Source organism: Cebus imitator, unplaced genomic scaffold (assembly GCF_001604975.1).
Source record: "Cebus imitator isolate Cc_AM_T3 unplaced genomic scaffold, Cebus_imitator-1.0 Scaffold134, whole genome shotgun sequence".
In the NCBI taxonomy this organism is placed as follows: Eukaryota; Metazoa; Chordata; class Mammalia; order Primates; family Cebidae; genus Cebus; species Cebus imitator.
Genome location: NW_016107449.1, coordinates 5,057,486 through 5,075,851, shown reverse-complemented (window position 1 = coordinate 5,075,851; position 18,366 = coordinate 5,057,486). Strand labels below are relative to the sequence as shown.

The 18,366-nt window shown below is 43.1% G+C and overlaps 1 protein-coding gene across 4 annotated transcripts in view; it reads left to right on the top strand.

Moving 5' to 3' along the window:
- CFAP61 (cilia and flagella associated protein 61) overlaps nucleotides 1–18,366 on the top strand; it is a 302,253-nt gene that overhangs the window by 181,202 nt on the left and 102,685 nt on the right. For all 4 annotated transcript variants that reach the window (XM_017541511.2, XM_017541510.2, XM_037743091.1 and 1 more), the window contains 2 exons: nucleotides 10,480–10,578; nucleotides 15,969–16,137. In XM_017541511.2, the coding sequence (XP_017397000.1) occupies nucleotides 10,480–10,578; nucleotides 15,969–16,137 (268 nt within the window). The remainder of the gene's footprint in view (nucleotides 1–10,479; nucleotides 10,579–15,968; nucleotides 16,138–18,366) is intronic.

The window sequence follows — 18,366 nt, the reverse complement described above, 5'->3', positions numbered from 1 at the left end:
AGTATTTTTAATAGAATCCCCAGATAATTCCGACATGCAAGTAGGTTTAGGAGCCGTTTATGCAGACATGTGCCCAAAATTGGCAGCCTATTTCATAAGGAAACCTGTTTCCCCCCTGTAATTGCTCATTGTAACTAACTTGTTTTTATGGGCTTGTTTTCCAAACCATATTTTCTAATTCTTAGCAAATCGTATAACTTCTAAGTCAGATCATTACTTTGGGGCTTACCAGGCCTTGTTTTTAAGTTATTATTAACATTATATAGCTGAAGTTATGACCCCAGGTTCATAGTATTAACATGCTGAATTGAACCTAGTGGAAGCCATTTCACAAAGTCTCATGCTTAAACTATCACCATTAAGAAGGAAGGCCCAAGAAGAAATATCTGCCAAGCATAAGGAAGCCTGCCTGCGTGGTGTTAATAAACCCTTGCTAACGGCCAGTTGCCCAAAGCATAAAGCTCTTCTTCATCCTCCCCTGCCAGAAGTGATCTCACTTGATTTTGAATTCCCATGATGCTCCATGCTTCCATTATTTTGTTGTTGTTGTTGTTTACTTTTTTTGAGATGGAGTCTTGCTCTGTCGCCAGGCTGTAGTGCAGTGGTGTGATCTTGGCTCACTGCAACCTCCGCCTCCCGGGTACAAGCAATTCCCCTGCCTCAGCCTCCCAAGTAGCGGGACTACAGGTACGCGCTACCATACCCGGCTAATTTTTTGTCTTTTTGTACGGACGGGATTTTACCATGTTGACCAGGATGATCTTGATCTCCTGATCTCATGATCTGCCCACCTCGGCCTCCCAAAGTGCTGGGATTACAGGCGTGAACCACCATGTTCGGCCCATGATTCCGTTCTTAAGGAACAAATTGATTTGTGTCGTGTTTTCCCATCTCTTGTGTGCAAGGGCTTTTTGGCCTGTCTTTGATAGCTGCCATCTTGGTATTTACATCTGGTGTGTGCTCAGTATATATAAACATGTGCTTAAAGTATAGATGTATAATGTTTTTACTTCACAGATATAGATAAAAACATCATTAATCATTTCCCCTAAATTATAAAGGAAAGATCAATTTCATTTTAATCTGTCTTGCCGGAACTCCCAAATTTTGTTCTTATTTTTTCAACTGACATTTCAAGAATGGCATGCATTTTCATTTTTTTCAGTAAGGATATATGTGTTTCTTTTGTGATACATAAGCCTTTTATCTGAGAACCTGACCTTCTACCTAGTTCCTATCCTGGCCACCACGCTCCTCCCCTGCCAGGTCCCTGAGGACTCCAGAGAGCACCCAGAGCCCTCCAGGCAGACACTTCTACCTTAGTGTCGGGTCCCGTGTTGAGTCACACCCAGATTCAGGGTATCTTATGAGATTTGCTCTTTGCCCCGTTTCTCCAGGTCCCATCCTGATTCCTACAGGAGCTCCAGGACCAGGGAGCTCTGACCCACCACCCAAGGTGGAGCTGGGCAAGATGGCACCCAAGAAAAGAGAGAAGTAGGGTCAGAGAGAGAGCTTTTAACCTCTGCCTCACCCCACGAACTGCCCACTCCCTTCTAGATGTGCTCAGAATCCTCCATCCCACGCCTTCTCTGTGGATCTCTCTCGTCGGTCTCCCCCTGGAGGTCAGAGTGTGTCATGGCCAACAGCTTTGTAGCCATGGATGCAGCTGCCTTTTAATTTTTACTAACAACAAAAATGTATTGAGTACCATCAACATACTCAAACAAACACCCCATAACTCCTTAATATCATCTAATACCAGTCCGTGTTCAGTTTTCCCAGTGGTCTTAAAGTTTTTCTTTTACAGTTAATTGGTTGGTTTGGATAAGGATGCAAACAAGGTCCAAATGTGCCCCTGAAATCTCTTTAAATACTGAACAGTTTCTTACACCTTCCCCATTTCCTGAAATTTATTTTATTGTTAGGTTCTTGCATGTTAGAGAATTTATGATGAAATAATACAATGTGTGATGTTTACTCCAACCACAACAAACAATGTTGGTATTTCAAAAGCAGCTCAATGTTAGCAATTGCTAAGCTTCTTTCACCTCACGTATGTTTAAAATCCTCCAAAATAAAATGTTTTGTAAAAGTAAAAAAATTAAATTAGTGGCTCAGGACTTTGTCCAAAAGTCTCTTATGATTTAAATAGAAAAAAATACTGCTGAAGAAAGTTAATTTCTTTTTCAGGGAAAAACCGGTGGATTCTCTTAATCTGCTGTGTACTTCAATAAATATTTTGTTTGGATTTGTTTTGCCTGTACTTTTCCTTTAATATTGGAAGTTTGCATAGTTCCCAACTTTTAAACTCCATCTATAGTATTTTATAACATTATGTGTTGTTGTTAAGACTGAATTAAATCTGAGTTATTTTTGAACTAGTAGAATATGTAGATATGTTAAATATCTATCGTGAGCTAGGATTTGTTTTCATTTGACAAATATTCTGTCACTGTTTTGAACCTTTCAGAAAGCAGAAGTTTTAGTAAATTAAATGGAAACATTTAGATCGATGTGGGGTAATTATTTCTCTACATTATCTGTTTGTTCAAATAACAGCATTAATTAAAGCAGTTAATTAAATCACTTGCTTTGGTTGCCTTTGCTATGCCTGCACCCTGCAGACACACACACATGCAATCAGCTAGAAAATAACTAGTGATCGCCTAGCAGGCTGACATGTATCTACTGCCCAGAAGGGCAAGCAACATGAAAAGTTTTATGCTGTTATCATATTCACAATAAATTGGCAATGCGGCCCTCTTTATTTGAAGGTTAGGATGTTTAGACCTGATTTTGTAGCTGTCCTCCTGAAGCATGGAATGAAACCTAATACCTTTTACTTATTTCCCTGGATACTCTAATCCCTCCTGCTTTACAAGTATCTTTGAGCTGTTCCTCCCTTTGTATCCACAGCAACGTGAAATCCCCACTGGAATTATTTGCTGCGAAAATGCAGGTGCCCTTGTTTAATGTTTCATTGGCTTGAGCACTTAACTTGGAACTTTTTTTTTTCATGACATGGTGACCTTTCATTCGGGAGCTGAGGGCTCACAGTGATGTTAGTTATTGTTTTTATACATCAAGCCAACCACCATTAGCTCTGAGCGTCATGCTCAGATCTGTGGTTCTGCTGTTCCTGCCATTTCATCGAATCCATGCCCAAACCCAAGCTGTACTCCGTGATCCACTGTTCTATTTGAAGGAACTTTTTGAATATTCCTAGGTGATCAAATTAAAAATCAGTCTCTTATAATTATGTATTATCAACTTCATGATTTTAAACCAATACTCTTACATAGTTAACAGGTTTAAGAAATTAAATATTTAGACATTGTCAAATCGGATTATAGAGAGAATCATCACAGCAAAAATATGAGGTTGGAGAAAAAAATGAAAATGATGGTGATATTTTCATATAAAGTCATGAAAGGGCAGGAAACCTTCCCTGAATAGCAAGGAGGCTGATGTTACAAAGAAGGTTGGGGAAATTTGGTTAGGGCCCAGCCGTAAAGACTTTTATGCCATGCTAGGGAATTTGGACTGAACAGTTTGGTAATAAAAATACTTAGCATTTATTGAAAATGTACGGCTGGGTGCGGTGGCTTACGCCTGGAATCCCAGCACTATGGGAGGCCGAGGCAGGTGTATCACAAGGTCAGGAGTTTGAGACCAGTGTAGTCAACATGGTGAAACCCCATCTCTACTAAAAATACAAAAATTAGCTGGGCGTGGTAGCATGCACCTGTAGTCCCAGCTACTCAGGAGGCTGAGGCAAGAGAATCACTTGAACCCGGGAGGCAAAGGTTGCAGTGGCAAGAGCCACTGCAATCCGGCCTGGGTGACAGAGTGAGATTTTGTCTCAAAAATAAAAAAGAAAATGCAGTATGCAGCAGGCTGTATTTTAAGCATTTTACAGACAATAATTCATTTCATCTTCACAGAACCCCTAAGAAGCATTAGGTTCTAGAGCCACAGACAGGTCAAATAACTTGTAAAGATGAATAAGCTAGAAGTGCTCGAGCTGGGAGCCGCACTGAGGCAGTCCGACTCCTAAGACCGGGATCTTCACGAGCGTGCTCTGTAGCTACCTTCATTGTTGAACAAACGTAGGGATTTTAAAACCAGAAACTGTTGAGATTTTATTTAATTTAAAAAGAGGTTTCCAGTAGCTGTGTGGAAGATGGGCAGAAGAGAGACTCATGCCAGGGAGACAAAGCCTGCCAGGGAGACAAGATGGTGAACTAAGGCAGTGTGTTATAGGAGGGGTAAATAGGGGGGCATTCAAGAGATGTGGACAGGGTCAAAGTGATTGGACATGGTGGCCAATGTGGGAAGTGGAAAGGAGCCTGAGAGTGACTTTCAAATTTCTAGCTCGAGAGGTTATTAGTTGGCCATAGCTTTGATGGAGACAGAGGAGGAGTGGGGTGAGGCTATCAAGAGCTTTGCTTGGGCACATATTGAATTTGAGACCCCCCTGGAGCATGCCAGTTAGGGCTGATAGGCATTTAGAAATCAGATTTAGAGCTCAGAAGAATCACTATAGTATAGTACATTGTAGTAAATGTGTAAGATGAAGTCATAGCGGTGGATAACATCACCCAGGGAAATAGGCCTGAAGCTTGGGAAGCTTGGCTAGGGAGAAATGGACAAAGGAGGAGCAGCTGGTTTAAAAAAAAAAAAAAAAAAAGAGTCATGAAAGAGAGCCTCCAGACCGTTTGTCCCACACAGGAGGTTCTGTCTGACAGCTCCTGGGGGAAACCTCCTCCTGGCCCCAGCTCTCACTGTTTCCTCCACCCCTGCTCCTTCAGGCCCAGAAGCAGTGATGGCACCACTGCTGCTAGACCCTGGGTACTCTCCTTCCCTCTTTGTCCCTGTAACCTTGCATATATCACCACCTTCATTCAGTAAGACCTTGTGGAGTCCGCCATCTGTTTTTTTGGCTGGGTCCTGATTAATAAAGACCTTCTCATATCCCCAACCTCATCCTTCCTCCATGAGTCAATGAAAGTAGAGACTTCAGATTGCCCCCTAGTACTCATTTGGCACTTGGTGACAAAACCCTGGGAACTGTGGTTCTTTGAAACATCACTGTGTTTTCTTTGAAAAACTACATTTTCCAGACTCCCTTGCTGCTCCCTGGCCATGCCACTGAATTCTGGCTAGGTAAGCAGGAATGTGGGACTTTCAGGAAGGCTCGTTCATAGACAGCCCTTTCTGCCCATTTCCCCTTCCTCTGCCTGTAATGTGGCTGTGATGGCCGGAGCTCCAGGAGCCACCTTGGACCTGAGGTGACCCTGAAAATGGAAACCACACACGGAGAAGCAGAGAAGCGGGTCATGGGCCCAGCTGACTCCATGGATCTGTTCTGTCAGCACGAGACTGGTGATGTCCAGGTATCTTAAGTATAGTCGTAAGAGAAATTTGCTCTCAGAGGAATTGAGAGAGATTGGAGAGGAGCTTGAAGAGGAGACAGGGTTAATGGGGAGACAGGTCTCTTCTGACTCAGGGGAATGGAAGAATACTCTAGACACGGTAAGAAGGAAACAGAAAAATGCCTGGTGACCAGTCCCCGTGTTCCTTATGGCATAGGAGATGTGCTCACTTGAGGCTGAGGAAGCGGGGTAGTAAAAATAACAAGAGAGGTTACAGTAGAGAACTTCAAGGTTGGAGAAAGGCCCAGAACAGCAACAGTGAAGAATGCAAAAAGAATTCAACTGGGGCTAAAGAAAAAGAGTGGAAACCTGTTTTTTTAAATGTATTAAAATTCAGAAAATGCCTTTCTCCCCCCAAAAAATCTTTGTACTATATCACTATAGATTAGGTTTTTAAAAAATGACTTTGTTTTTGGGGGGAAATTTTAAATTGTACAACAGCATAATTAGGATAATGCAGCGTGGTAGTTGGGTAATTTATAAGTCATTTGATCCATTTTGTTTGATAATTCAAATGATTCAAAACAAAAGGGATTGTCTTTGTGGTAAAAGTTATAGCCGGGTAATTATTCAACCTTCTATTTATGTAGAGATGTAAAAAGGGCCCATATATATAACTATTATTGCTTTAACATAAACCACATTTCTATCACATAGCACCCAAAGCTGGGATAAATTTTAACTGCATGTGAGTATAAACACTTATTATGATTATTAGCATTAGTATTTTCCATTAAATGGTAATAAATCAGAGACGAGTAATCAGTGTGCACTTGCAGACTGTCAGCCGGAAGTAGCTGGGTTAATTGTGACCTTTATGTTATTTGAAGATATTTGATTTTTTTATTCTTATTATTAGAGGATAAGATGCACTTAGTTTTCTTCTTATCATGTAAGAATATTCATTCTTAAATGACACTCATCCTTAGAGACTTTAGAGCAAAACCTTTCATAATATTGAGCTATTTTTAAATGTCAGGTTCAGTTGAGTTTATTGCATTGCTGGCCTGGGCCATCACCAAGTCTCCTGCTTTTAGTGCTGCTTAACAGATTGTCAGTAAATTGATAGCAGTTCCACATTTGGAACACTTCCAGTCTTCTCATGGGAAAGGAGGGCAGGTGTTTCCCTCCGACTTGGTGAAGGCTTCTTTTTTGGCATTTGGTTGATTGAAAGGGAGGTGTGTACTAAGAAGAGATTTTAGAAAAAAAATTCTCATCAGCATGAACCCTATGAAAAGATCAACTCACCCATAACATTTTACTGACTTTAACCAGGGGGTGGATTTGCAGCAAGAGCATCTTAAATCCTGATGGGCAAACATGGAGTGAGCCTTGAACACGTGAGTTCTTTAGAGGCCTCTACTCAGGTGCACTTTACCTGCAGGACTGCTTAGAGGGACGGCTGTGGGTGCCTGGAGCAGGGTGCTGCCTGGGACCAGCAGGCCTGGCTTTCATAGCTGGCACTGCTTATGAGCTTTGTAACCTTGAACAAATTACTTATCATTTCCAACCTTGAGTTTCTTACATATAAAATGTGGATCAGAAAAACCGACTTCTCCCCTACCCCCAGCATAAATTGTGCAGATTAATCTCTATGCGAATGCTTATGAATGTGCTTTGGGCTCTGGAAAGCCTGATACAAAAATAAAGCAGTTTTGCTCTTAAAAAGGAACCTTCTAGAATTTCCTCTTAGATGACACTTTTTGGTATCCTGATTTGAGTAATTGTGTGTATCTGAATGTAATGAAGCTAATGTCAGCCGATGGGAATTAGACCAACTCTGGATCCCTCTGAACAATTTGGGTCTACAGGACAGTATGGGCAGAGGTAAGGTGAGAGGATGCTGGAGCCAGGCAGCCTGGGTTCAAATCCTGACTCCAAACTTACTTGCCACATGGTTGTGTCAGTCTGTTCTCCCACTGCTGATAAAGACATACCCGAGACTGGGCTATTTAGAAAAGAAAGAGGTTTAATGGACTGACAGTTCCATGTGGCTGGGAGGCCTCTCAACCATGGTGGAAGGCAAGGAGGAGCAACTCACGATTTACATGGATGGCAGCAGGCAAAGAGAGAGCTTGTGCAGGAAAACTCATGTTTTTAAAACTACCAGATCTCTTGAGGCTAATTCACCATCACAAAGACAGTGTGGGAAAAACCTGCCCCCATTATTCAGTTACCTCCCACCACGCCCCTCCCACAACACATGGTAATTATGGGAGCTACAAGATGAGATTTGGGTGGAGACACAGAGCCAAGCCATATAATTCCATCCCTGGCCCCTTCCAAATCTCATGTCTTCACATTTCAAAACCTATCATGCCTTCTCCACAGTTCCCAAGTCTTTTTTTTTTTTTTTTTTTTTTTTTGAGACAGAGTTTCAATCTTGTTGCCCAGGCTGGAGTGCAATGGCGCAATCTTGGCTCACTGCAACCTCCACCTCCCAGGTTAAAGTGATTCTCCTGCCTCAACCTCCCAAGTAGCTATGATTACAGGTATGCACCACCACGTCTGGCTAATTTTGTATTTTTAGTAGAGATGGGGTTCCACCATGTTGGTCAGGCTAGTCTCAAATTCCTGACCTCAGGTGATCCACCCACTTTGGCCTCCCAAAGTGCTGGGATTATAGATATGAGCCACCATACCTGACCCCTCAAAGTCATAACTCATTACAGCATTAACTCAAATGTCCACAATCTAAAGTCTCATCTGAGACAAGGCAAGTGCCTACTGCCTATGAGCTGTAAAATCAAAAGCAAGTTAGCTACCTCCTAGATACAATGGGAGAACAGGCATTGAATAAATACAGCCATTCCAAATGGGAGAAATTGGCCAAAACAAACGGATTACATGCTCCATGCAAGTCTAAAATCCAGTGGGGCAGTCAAACACTAAAGCTCCAAAATGATCTCCTTTGACTTCATGTCTCACATCCAGGTCATGCTGATGCAAGAGGTGGGTTCCCATTGTCTTGGGCAGCCCCACCCCTGTGGCTTTTTGGGGTACAGCCTCCCTCCCAGCTGCTTTCATGGTCTGGCATTGAGTGTCTGTGGCTTTTCCAGGTGCACAGTGCAAGTTGTTGGTAGATCTACCATTCTAGGGTCTGGAGGATGGTGGTCCTCTTCTCACAGCTCCACTAGGTGGTGCCCCAGTAGGGACTCTGTGTGGGGGCTCTCACTCCACATTTCCCTTCTGCACTGCCCTAGCAAAAGTTTTCCATAAGAGCCCTGCCCCTGCAGCAAACTTCTACCTGGACATCCAGGCACTTCCACACATCCTCTGATATCTAGGAGGAGGTTCCCAAACCTCAATTCTTGACTTCTGTGCACTCATTGGCTCAACACCACATGGAGGCTGTCAAGGCTTTGAGGCTTGTTCCCACTGAAGCCATGGCCTGAGCTCTACATTAGCCTCTTTCAGCTATGGCTGGAGCAACTAGGATGCAGGGTACCAAGTCCCTAGGCTCTGCCCAGCATGGGAACCCTGGGCATGGCCCACGAAATCACTTTTTCCTCCTAGGCCTCAGGGCCTGTGATGGGAGGGGCTGCCATGAAGAGCTCTGATGTGCCTTGGAGACATTTTTTCCATTGTCTTGGGGATTAACATTCAGCTCCTTGTTACTTATGCAGATATCTGCAGCTGGCTTGAATTTCTCCTCAGAAAATGGGATTTTCTTTTCTATTGCATCGTCAGGCTGCAAATTTTCCAGACTTTTATGCTCTGCTTCCCTTATAAAACTGAATGCCTTTAACAGCACACAGGTTACCTCTTGAATGTTTTGCTGCTTAGAAATTTCTTCTGCAATATATCCTAAATCATTTCTCTTAGGTTCAAAGATCCGCAGATCTCTAGGGCAGGGGCAAAATGTCACCAGTCTCTTTCCTAAAACATAACAAGATTCACCTTTGCTCCAGTTCCCAACAAGTTCCTCATTTCCATCTGAGACCACCGCAGCTTGGACTTTATTGTCCATGTCGTTATCAGCATTTGGGGCAAAGCCATTAAACAAGTCTCTAGGGAGTTCCGAGCTTTCCCACATGTTCTCGTCTTCTTCTTAGCCCTCCAAACTGTTCAACCTCTGCCTGTTATCCAGTTCCAAAGTTGCTTCCACATTTTTGGGTATCTTTTCAGCAGCACCCCACTCTACTGGTACCAATTTACTCTATTAGTCCATTCTCATGCTGCTGATAAAGACATACTCAAGACTGGGCAATCTACAAAAGAAAGAAGTTTAATGGACTTACAGTTCCAAGTGGCTGGGGAGGCCTCACAATCACGGTGGAAAGCAAGAAGAAGCAAGTCATGACTTACATGAATGGCAACAGGCAAAGAGAGAGCTTGTACAGGGAAACTCCCATTTTTAAAACCATCAGATCTCATAAGACTTATTCACTATCATGAGAACAGCCTGGGAAAGACCTGCTCCCATGATTGAATTACCTCCCACCTGGTCCCTCCTACAACACGTGGGAATTATTGGAGATACATGATGAGGCAGATTTGGGTGGGGACACAGAGCCAAATCATATCAATGGTCTTTGCAAATTACTTGCCTCAGTTCCACCTAAAAAAAAGGGGGTAATAATATCACTGACCTGACTGGATTGCTGTGAGGACTAGAGGGAGTAATGAGCCATTCAAAATGCTTGATTGGCAATACTCATCAGGGTTGAGCTGCGGTTATTATGCTTCCAAGCAGTTTATTATTAATAGAAGTAGTCTAAAATTTATACTTAAACTTTATACTAAATTTATCTCCCTCCTCCCAGTTTGTTTTATTTAGTTTTACTTTGAGAAGCACATTTAAAACACCTGTCTCATTACTAACGTGTAGCTTTTTGGAAGATTCTGCAGTTAGCAGCTCCAGCCCCATCTTCCTTTTTTCCTTGAAATGGTTGGCTCTGTTTGAAGGTTCATGCAAAGAATTAGCAGCTCCAAAACCAATTCAACAGTTGGGTGACGTGATATTAATTTAAATTGAACTATGATAAGCTTTTGCTAAATTGCACTTAACTGGTTGTTCTTTTCCATTTTTCCTTTTCTTTAGCTCTCACCTGAAGTTTAATAATCTCACCTTGATTTCAACTCACGGACTCCCAGGAAAAGAACTTCTGGACACTGAAAAAAGGAAGTTTTTAGCCAGCGAGTATGAATTTTATTTGCTTTTTCATTCTGGGGCCTAAATGTCCTAATCTGTGTGCAGTCTATTTCATGCTTAATATAGATTCCAGATTGGAAAGGAAAAAGTGGTAGGGCTTTTCTCCTGGAGTTCAGACAACACTTAGGAGATACAAGTATCAGTGTGTTCACAAATGACTGTCCAAGAGTGATGGACTGGGACCACCAGTTTGTATCTCTAGGAAGACATCTGCCCTGTTACAAACAATTGGGGTGGAGCCTCCAGACCCAGCGAGTCCTGCCTTTGGTTTCTGAGTGACAGTACAGGGCAATGGAGCTTGTTGACTACATTTGCCTCTGATGGGGCGCCTCACTGGGATATGCATCCCACAGCCACCCTGGCCATTTGTACTCAGCAGCTGATCAGGCAAAGCACTTCCACGCCAGTCTGGCTGAGCTTTATTGTCTTCATCCCAATAGAATCACTATTTGACAACATCTGTTCTGGAAAATATCATGTCTTTATCACACAGCTTTTATTCATTTTAATTTCCTGTAGCAAAACATGGGCACAAGAAATATTAGTTTTCCTGCCTCTAGAAACAAGCTCCCAATTTTTCCAATAAGGAGGAAGGAAATTGTTCCCTCCCAGGGGATTCATTTTAGATTCCATGATGAAGGGACCCTCTTGCCTCTGTGAAAAAGACTGGTTTTGCCCTCAAAGAGTGAGAGAAAAACACAACTTCTTTGCCAGGAGAACAAGGTTCATTTCCACTTAATAATTTTATCAGACTATAAACTTTCTTTTTGAAGGATGTCATTATGCTACAAAAAAGGGCATGGGTTTGAACCAGGAGGATGTGGTTTCAGATCCTGCCCATGCCACTAAGGTCCTGGACAAGGAATTTCATTTCTCTGAGCTTTGCTTTTTTTTTTTTTTGATCATGAGCAGTACATGAGAAGAGAAGCTAAGTTTGCTGGATTTTTTGTTAAAATTATCATAACACCAACTTCTGGCCAAGAGCACATTCCCTCCATTTCCTTCTTTCTAAATTACATGATTCCCAGGAAATGTTGGTTTTATTGACAAATGTCTTAAGAGGAACTTAATTCCATCAGCATAGTGTAAGTTTCCCTCAATCCCATGTTGGGTGTATTTGAGGAGAGAACAGCTACTGAGGGGGCTTTCTGCAGGTGTGATGCACCATGGCAGACTGAGTGGGCGGAAGCCACTGGTGTCCCTGCTGCTGTCCCTGCCTCCACATTCTTGGCACAGACGCCAGAGCAAGGTTGCAGAAAGGTGGCTCAGATCATCTCACCTCCTCACAGCCCAGAACTGCACTATCCAATATGCTGGCCACTAGTCATGTGTGTGGCTATTTAAATTTAAATTATTAAAATTAAGTGAGATGAAAACAACAGCTCCTCAGTCACATTAGCCACATGTCGCCAGTGGCTACCATATTGGATAAAACAGATGAGAACATTTTCATCATTTCAGAAAATGCTGTGATGCTCCAGCCTAAACTCTGTCTCCGTCTACTTATTTCTCTAGCCTCACCTTTTATGACTTTTGCCCTTTTTCTCCCCATTTGAGCCACACCGGCCTCCTGGATGTTCCCCGGATGTAACAGGCACGTCCCCACCTTGAGGTCTCTGCTTTTCTCTCTTAAACTTCACGTTTTCTGTGAGGTCTACTCAACGCCCCATTCGTTTGCAGCTAATACGCCAGCACACTCCAGTCCCTCATCCTCTGCTCTGCTTTTTTCTTGCTACTTAAATCCTCCTAAATATTGTGTTATTTGCCTTTTGAAATTATGTTTATTCTTTATATTCAGAGTCCTTCAACTATAATATAAAGTCTACCAGGGGATAAATTTTTGCCTTTTTATTCATTGAGTCATTGCTGTATACTCAATATCTGAGACAGTCCTTGGCACACAACAGATACCCAGTAAATAATGTGGAACAGATTAAAGTTACCTCCAGAAATACCTGCAAAAGTCTTCTCAAGCAAGTATTAGGGACTAAATAACACAGCCAGACCCCTTTGCATGGGTAACTGCATGTCATCTTATTTCTTAGAAACCACATATTTTGATAAGATTGAACCATAAATAGGATATGCCTTTCAAATGGTCCTCATAACCCCAATAAAGGAAATTATCTCTGATCATGGAGTTTCAAAATAACAGGTGCAAATGACATTCATAAATTTAGTAATTTAAATCCCTGATTCCAAATACTAATTTTGAACTTGTCATTAACCAGTGCTTTAATTTATTATTGTTAGGATTTTTTGAACCACTTCTGTCTTCTTTCCCCTGCCCTGACCAGCCTCTGGTGGAGGTGCTAATGGCGTGTCTGGGATGCAGCCGAAAGGAAGGCGGTGGGAGAGGAGCAGGAACAGGAAGCAGGAGAAACCCACTAATTGGAAAATCAGCACTGACTAATTGAAAGTTAATTGTGATAGTCCGTCTTCTAGGAGTGTCACAATTAATCCTTTATGTGAACTTCTAGGGATCCTTCCAGCTCGGAAGAGTCCTGACTCCATGAGGTGGAGGTCTCCACTGACTCCTGTGCGGCCCCCAGCGCTGGCTTCTAATTGCACACCTGGAGCTTTGGGCTAAGGCTTCTGACCCAAGCTTGGGGCTCTATAACCTAGAGCAAACTATTCATCTATGCCCTTTTCCAGAAACTTCCCCATCCTGCACTTTTGCTTTTTTTCTCCTCCTTATTATCTGTCTTCAGAACTTTCTGTGAAGACAGTCTTTCACATTAGTTTTGAGTCACGGTCACTTGAGAAACACGAAGTTTCACTGATGTGCCTTCTTTGGTTCTGTCTCTCTTTTCTGGGGAAGCCTAGTGGAGGCATTTCTCTTATTACCAAGCCATGAGTCAGGCCCTGCTGTGTTCGAATATTAAAGCTTATTCATTCTACTTAAAAAATAATTTTGAAAAAATATCACTTATAGTCTTCAATATATAGTTTCACTCACCTGGTGAGGAAATTAAGGAAGGTCCAGAATGGATAGTAATATGTAGAATGGGTAGAAATCACTTACACAATGATATTTTAAACTGAGAAATGGCCAGGTATGATATCCCACACCTGTAATCCCAGCACCTTGGGAGGCCAAGGCAAGAAGATCACTTGTGCCCAGGAGTTGAAGACCAGCCTGGGCAATGTAGGGAGAGTCCCATTTCTATAAAAAGTTTTAAAATTAGCCAGGCATGGTAGCTTACACCTATGGTCTCAGCTGCTCGGGAGCCTGAGGTGGGAGGATAGCATGGGCCCTGGAGGTTGAGGCTGCAGTGAGCCATGATGGCACTACTGTGCTCTAGGCTGGGTGACAGAGTGAGATTTTGTCTCAAATAAGTAAATAAAATCATTCAGTGTAGGAACATACTGTAACAGCAATCACCCCATGTTCTTCAACACTTCCGTCCGTGACTTAGTAAAGTTTCCTAAAAATCAGTGGTCTGCACTGCCATTCCAACTGGACAGAGCTTCACATTTTAACTCTGAAATACGCATTCTGATGTGATCAATGCTACTGTCCAACTGTCATTAAAAATATCATTGTCTTCACCTTCCAGAAATTTCCTCTGAGAGCCTTTATCTTTGGGCACAGCCTCCTAAAACAAACCGCTGTGCACTAACTGTATTTAATTTTTCCTCATCGTGGATGGCTGACAGTAGGGATCTGGAGCAGATCAGAACAAGCTTTTGTGGGTCTGTCGCGAATGTGGGAAGCCATGACATTTCCTGTGTTCCTATAAAGCTAGCAAAATGGTTTTTCACAAGAGAGTTTCATCTCACTATCCATTATTTTCCTGTGATAGGCCAGTCCCCGATTTTCTTTTCTTCTTAAGAAGAAATCTTCTTGTTTTTAAGTTGTTTCACAGAGCCCTTTCACAGGTCCTATAACGGGGTCTAATATGCCCCCATGACTAGAATTCTCTTTGTGTGGTAAGACCAGGCTTATGTGCAGATCAAAAAGAAGAAATGTTCTCTCATGGCCACATCGGAATCTTGTTTGCCACCAAGGAGGGTAAACCGGATTCTGTCTCATTAATATTATGTAGAATAATACTCTTCACATATGCATCCTGCTTAACAAAGCAGCGTGTCTTACATTCTCACAGTCACTTCTTACAGCGGTCAGCGGTGGAGGAACGTAGGTAGGGCTCATTATCCTGTGTTGAGAGGTGAGGAAACTGAAGGATAGCAGGGGGACACTGAGTCCAGGCTTGTTGGCAAAAGAGCAGGGACACAGACCATGGCACAGTTCTTTTTGAAGAGGACCATGCTGCCAGGCATAAAAGTGGCACGCGTCTCTAGTCCAAGCTACTCAGGAGGCTGAGGCAGGAGGATCGCTTGAGCCCAGGAGTTCGAGACCAACCTGGGCAACATAGTGATATCCTGTCTCTAAAAATAAATAAATGAATAGATGAATAAATAAAAATTTTAATGTTTTTATGTTAAGAGAAAAAGGAAGAAAAGAATCATGCAGCCTAAATTTAAAAGAAGCACTTATTGTCCTATTACCTTAGACTCTCGGTATTCAGGACAGAATCACTAAAAGCTGGTTTACATGAAGTCAATCCTTTCAGAGAATTCTGGAAACAACCCTCACAAAACTCTTTAAATAAACCCAAAGCCACAAGAAATCCACTCTTACCACATTACATGAGAGCACACCAACTCCAACAGATCCAGAAAAAGAAGGCGCCTGCAGCCACAGCACCCTGAAGCCTCAGCACGAATGCCGGCCCTGGGCCTGCTGGCAGCAGAAGTCTGTGTTCCTGGAAAATCACCTCTGCCCTGCAGAGTGAACCCCAAAGCCTCCAGGGAGACTTGCTGAGAACGGAGCTCCCTAATTGCCATCTTCTTTAAGTAAAATGTGTTTTGTTGTTTTGGCAGGAAGCCATACACTAATTCTCAGAATGAGTCATTATTGAAAAGTATTAGCGACTAGGAAGGGTTTTCGGTATTCAAGGAATCTGACCCCTGGCTTTGAGAATCCTCAACGATGTTACTTTCTTCCTTCTCATTCCCTTTGAGGCTGTGGTCAATACGACAATTTAACAGCTAAAGCGAATTTATAACCACCATGAAATAGAAGCAGAAGAAAGATATAATAGTGAATTCACACACACACACACACACACACACACACACACACACCCCTCCCAGCTGTGGGCTGACCTAAGCCAGGTGGAACAATTTAGCTTTAATGGGAAGATGTCAATTTGTGACTGTTTCATAACGAAAAATCTCCTAGTATCAGCCTGATAAACTCACAGCAAGAGCAGACTTAGCCCACTAGGGGACTTGAACCAGCTCACCAGATGTCTAATTAATGCCCGCTGTCAGCTGCTCAAATGCCACTTATGGAGCATCTCTCTTTGCAGCCACTGTTTTAATGATAAAGATTATGCACTGATGTCACTGTGCTCCTGGGTTAATGTCGTGGTGGGCAGAATGACCGGCATAGACCGAGCAACCAAGCATGTTGTGCTTTCCACGGACGAGATCGTGCTCTACGACCACCTCATTCTCTGCACGGGGCAGCAGTACCAGGTAAGGCCTGGCACAGGGGGCACAAGCCACGTGTCTGGAGAGCTCCATGAGAGCCATCCACATGTTTACTGGGGCACACGCTGTCTGGGTAAAGAGCATCCCTCTGCCTGGACAGCTGCCGCTCTAAATTCATAAAAGCGCCCTTCGGGGCCCGCACACATAACCAGAACTGTTTCCGCAAACCCTCCCAGAAACCCATTCCAAGAAAAACATTCTGCTCAAGGATGAAAATCACAGCAAGTTGGAGAAATGTCATTCCTTAAGCTGTTGTCCAAAAGTCTAACACTTACTGCTCGCCCTCGCTGAATCCAGACACAAGCAGGCATGCATTTGTGGTAAATTAATTTATGCCTCCAAGAGACTGACATTTGGCTGTGGCAATGGGCTTTCGCAAAAGTATTTCAAACATGTGCACCTGCTGTCAACCCTTTTTTTATTTTGTCTCTCAGTTATGAAAATAGGAAATCTGACTGATTGGTTTCCCAGTGTCCATGCTCTCCTTTTGGTCACACTGTCCGGCCACATTTGAATAAAGCATTGCTGGATACGTTGAAGCTGTTCAATGTCTTAGGGCAGCAGATTTTTATATTCCACTTTGTAATATGCATGAGTGTTTCATGTAGCCTATAATAGTAAGGTATTTCTCCAGTGAAAGGAGGCTTATTCTGTAACTCGAGGATGAGGTCTAGACAAGTTTGTCAAGCCCATGGCCCATGGGCCCACGCTGGCTTTGAATGTGGCTCAACACAAATTTGTAAACTTTCTTGAAACATTATGATTTTTTTTTGCAATTTTTTTCTTCAGCCCATCAGCTGTCTTTAGTGTTTATATATGTCGTGTGTGGTCCAAGACAATTCTGCTTCTTCCAGTGTGGGCCAGGGAAGCCAAAAGATTGGACTCCCCATGTTAGGCCATCTTCTGAACAGTTGTGGATTCGACGTGGGCCTGTGTAGGGCAGTTTCCTTGACATTGCCAAGCACAGAGGAGGCAGCCCATGAAGGAGACAGGGCTTCCTTCAGACAGGGTGTTGTCACAGAGTGCTCCGCAGCTCTTAGCATCACTTATCCTCTATTTTCTGCTTTGGCTGCACATTGAAGTGACCTGGGGTGCTTTGAAAACACATCCATGCCTAGGCTCTGCCCCCAGAGATTGGGTTCCCTGGGTTCATCCTATTCTAGGGTGAACCTCAGTCGTCAGTATTTTTTAAGTGTCCCACATGCTTCTAAGCTAAAGCTGAGAACCACAAGCTTGCACTTTCTTGGCTAAGAATTCCTCATCTACACCTTAGAATAGCACTTCTCAAACTGTGCTGTGCACACAAATACCCCGTGCATCTTGTTAAAATGCAGATTAGGAGCAGGAGATCTTGGATGGGGAACCTGAGACACTACATTTTCTTTTCCTTTCTTTTCTTTTCTTTTTTTCTTTCTTCATTCCTTTTATTTCCCTCCCTCCCTCCGCCTCCCTTCCTTCCTGCCTGCCTCCCTCCCTCTCCCTCCCTCCCTCCCTCTCTCCCTTCCTTCTTTCCTTTCTTGTACTTTTAATTGCATTTGTTGTGTGTCGAATTTATTCCTGCGCCATAAGTTTCTGTTTCTTCCGTTTCTTACAGGCTGTCTTCTTCTGTGCAGCCTCTTCTGGTTTAGGGACTGTTTGTTCCTTTTCAATTCATCTCATTGTAGCAGGCAGCGCTCACACGTGGGCTAAGCTGACCCTGAGCTCTGTGAGTCTGGCCGCACATCTGGGGTGCTTTGTTCACCTGGCTATGCTCAATGACCAGAGAATCTACATGTAAACCCTTATGTTCAGCGTATCTCTCTGCATGTTTAAGCATGTGGAGCAAGCGTTCGGCACTCTTCTTGGTGTCCAGTCCCACTGTTTGGCCTGGACACACCTGCCAACTCCACCCTGGTAATGTCAGAATGGTGTGCATCGTCTCTGCAAACATGACATCTTTCAGATACTGGGTGCATACCCTTGATGGCCTGGGCAGCTTCACAGGTGTTCTTCAGTGAACATGAAGATTTGAACCTCTTGATTTGCATGATTTTGTGGCATTTTCTGGATCTAGTGAATAGTGACCCATTTTCACAGAATAAGCCAGGCCACTTAGAGAAGAGGCAGACACCACATTTCTAACACGCTCCCAAGTGAGGCTGATGCTGCTGGTGAATAAAACCTCTGAGTAGCTTGGATCAACCCCTGAAGAATTTCCTCCTTTCCCCTCCCCTC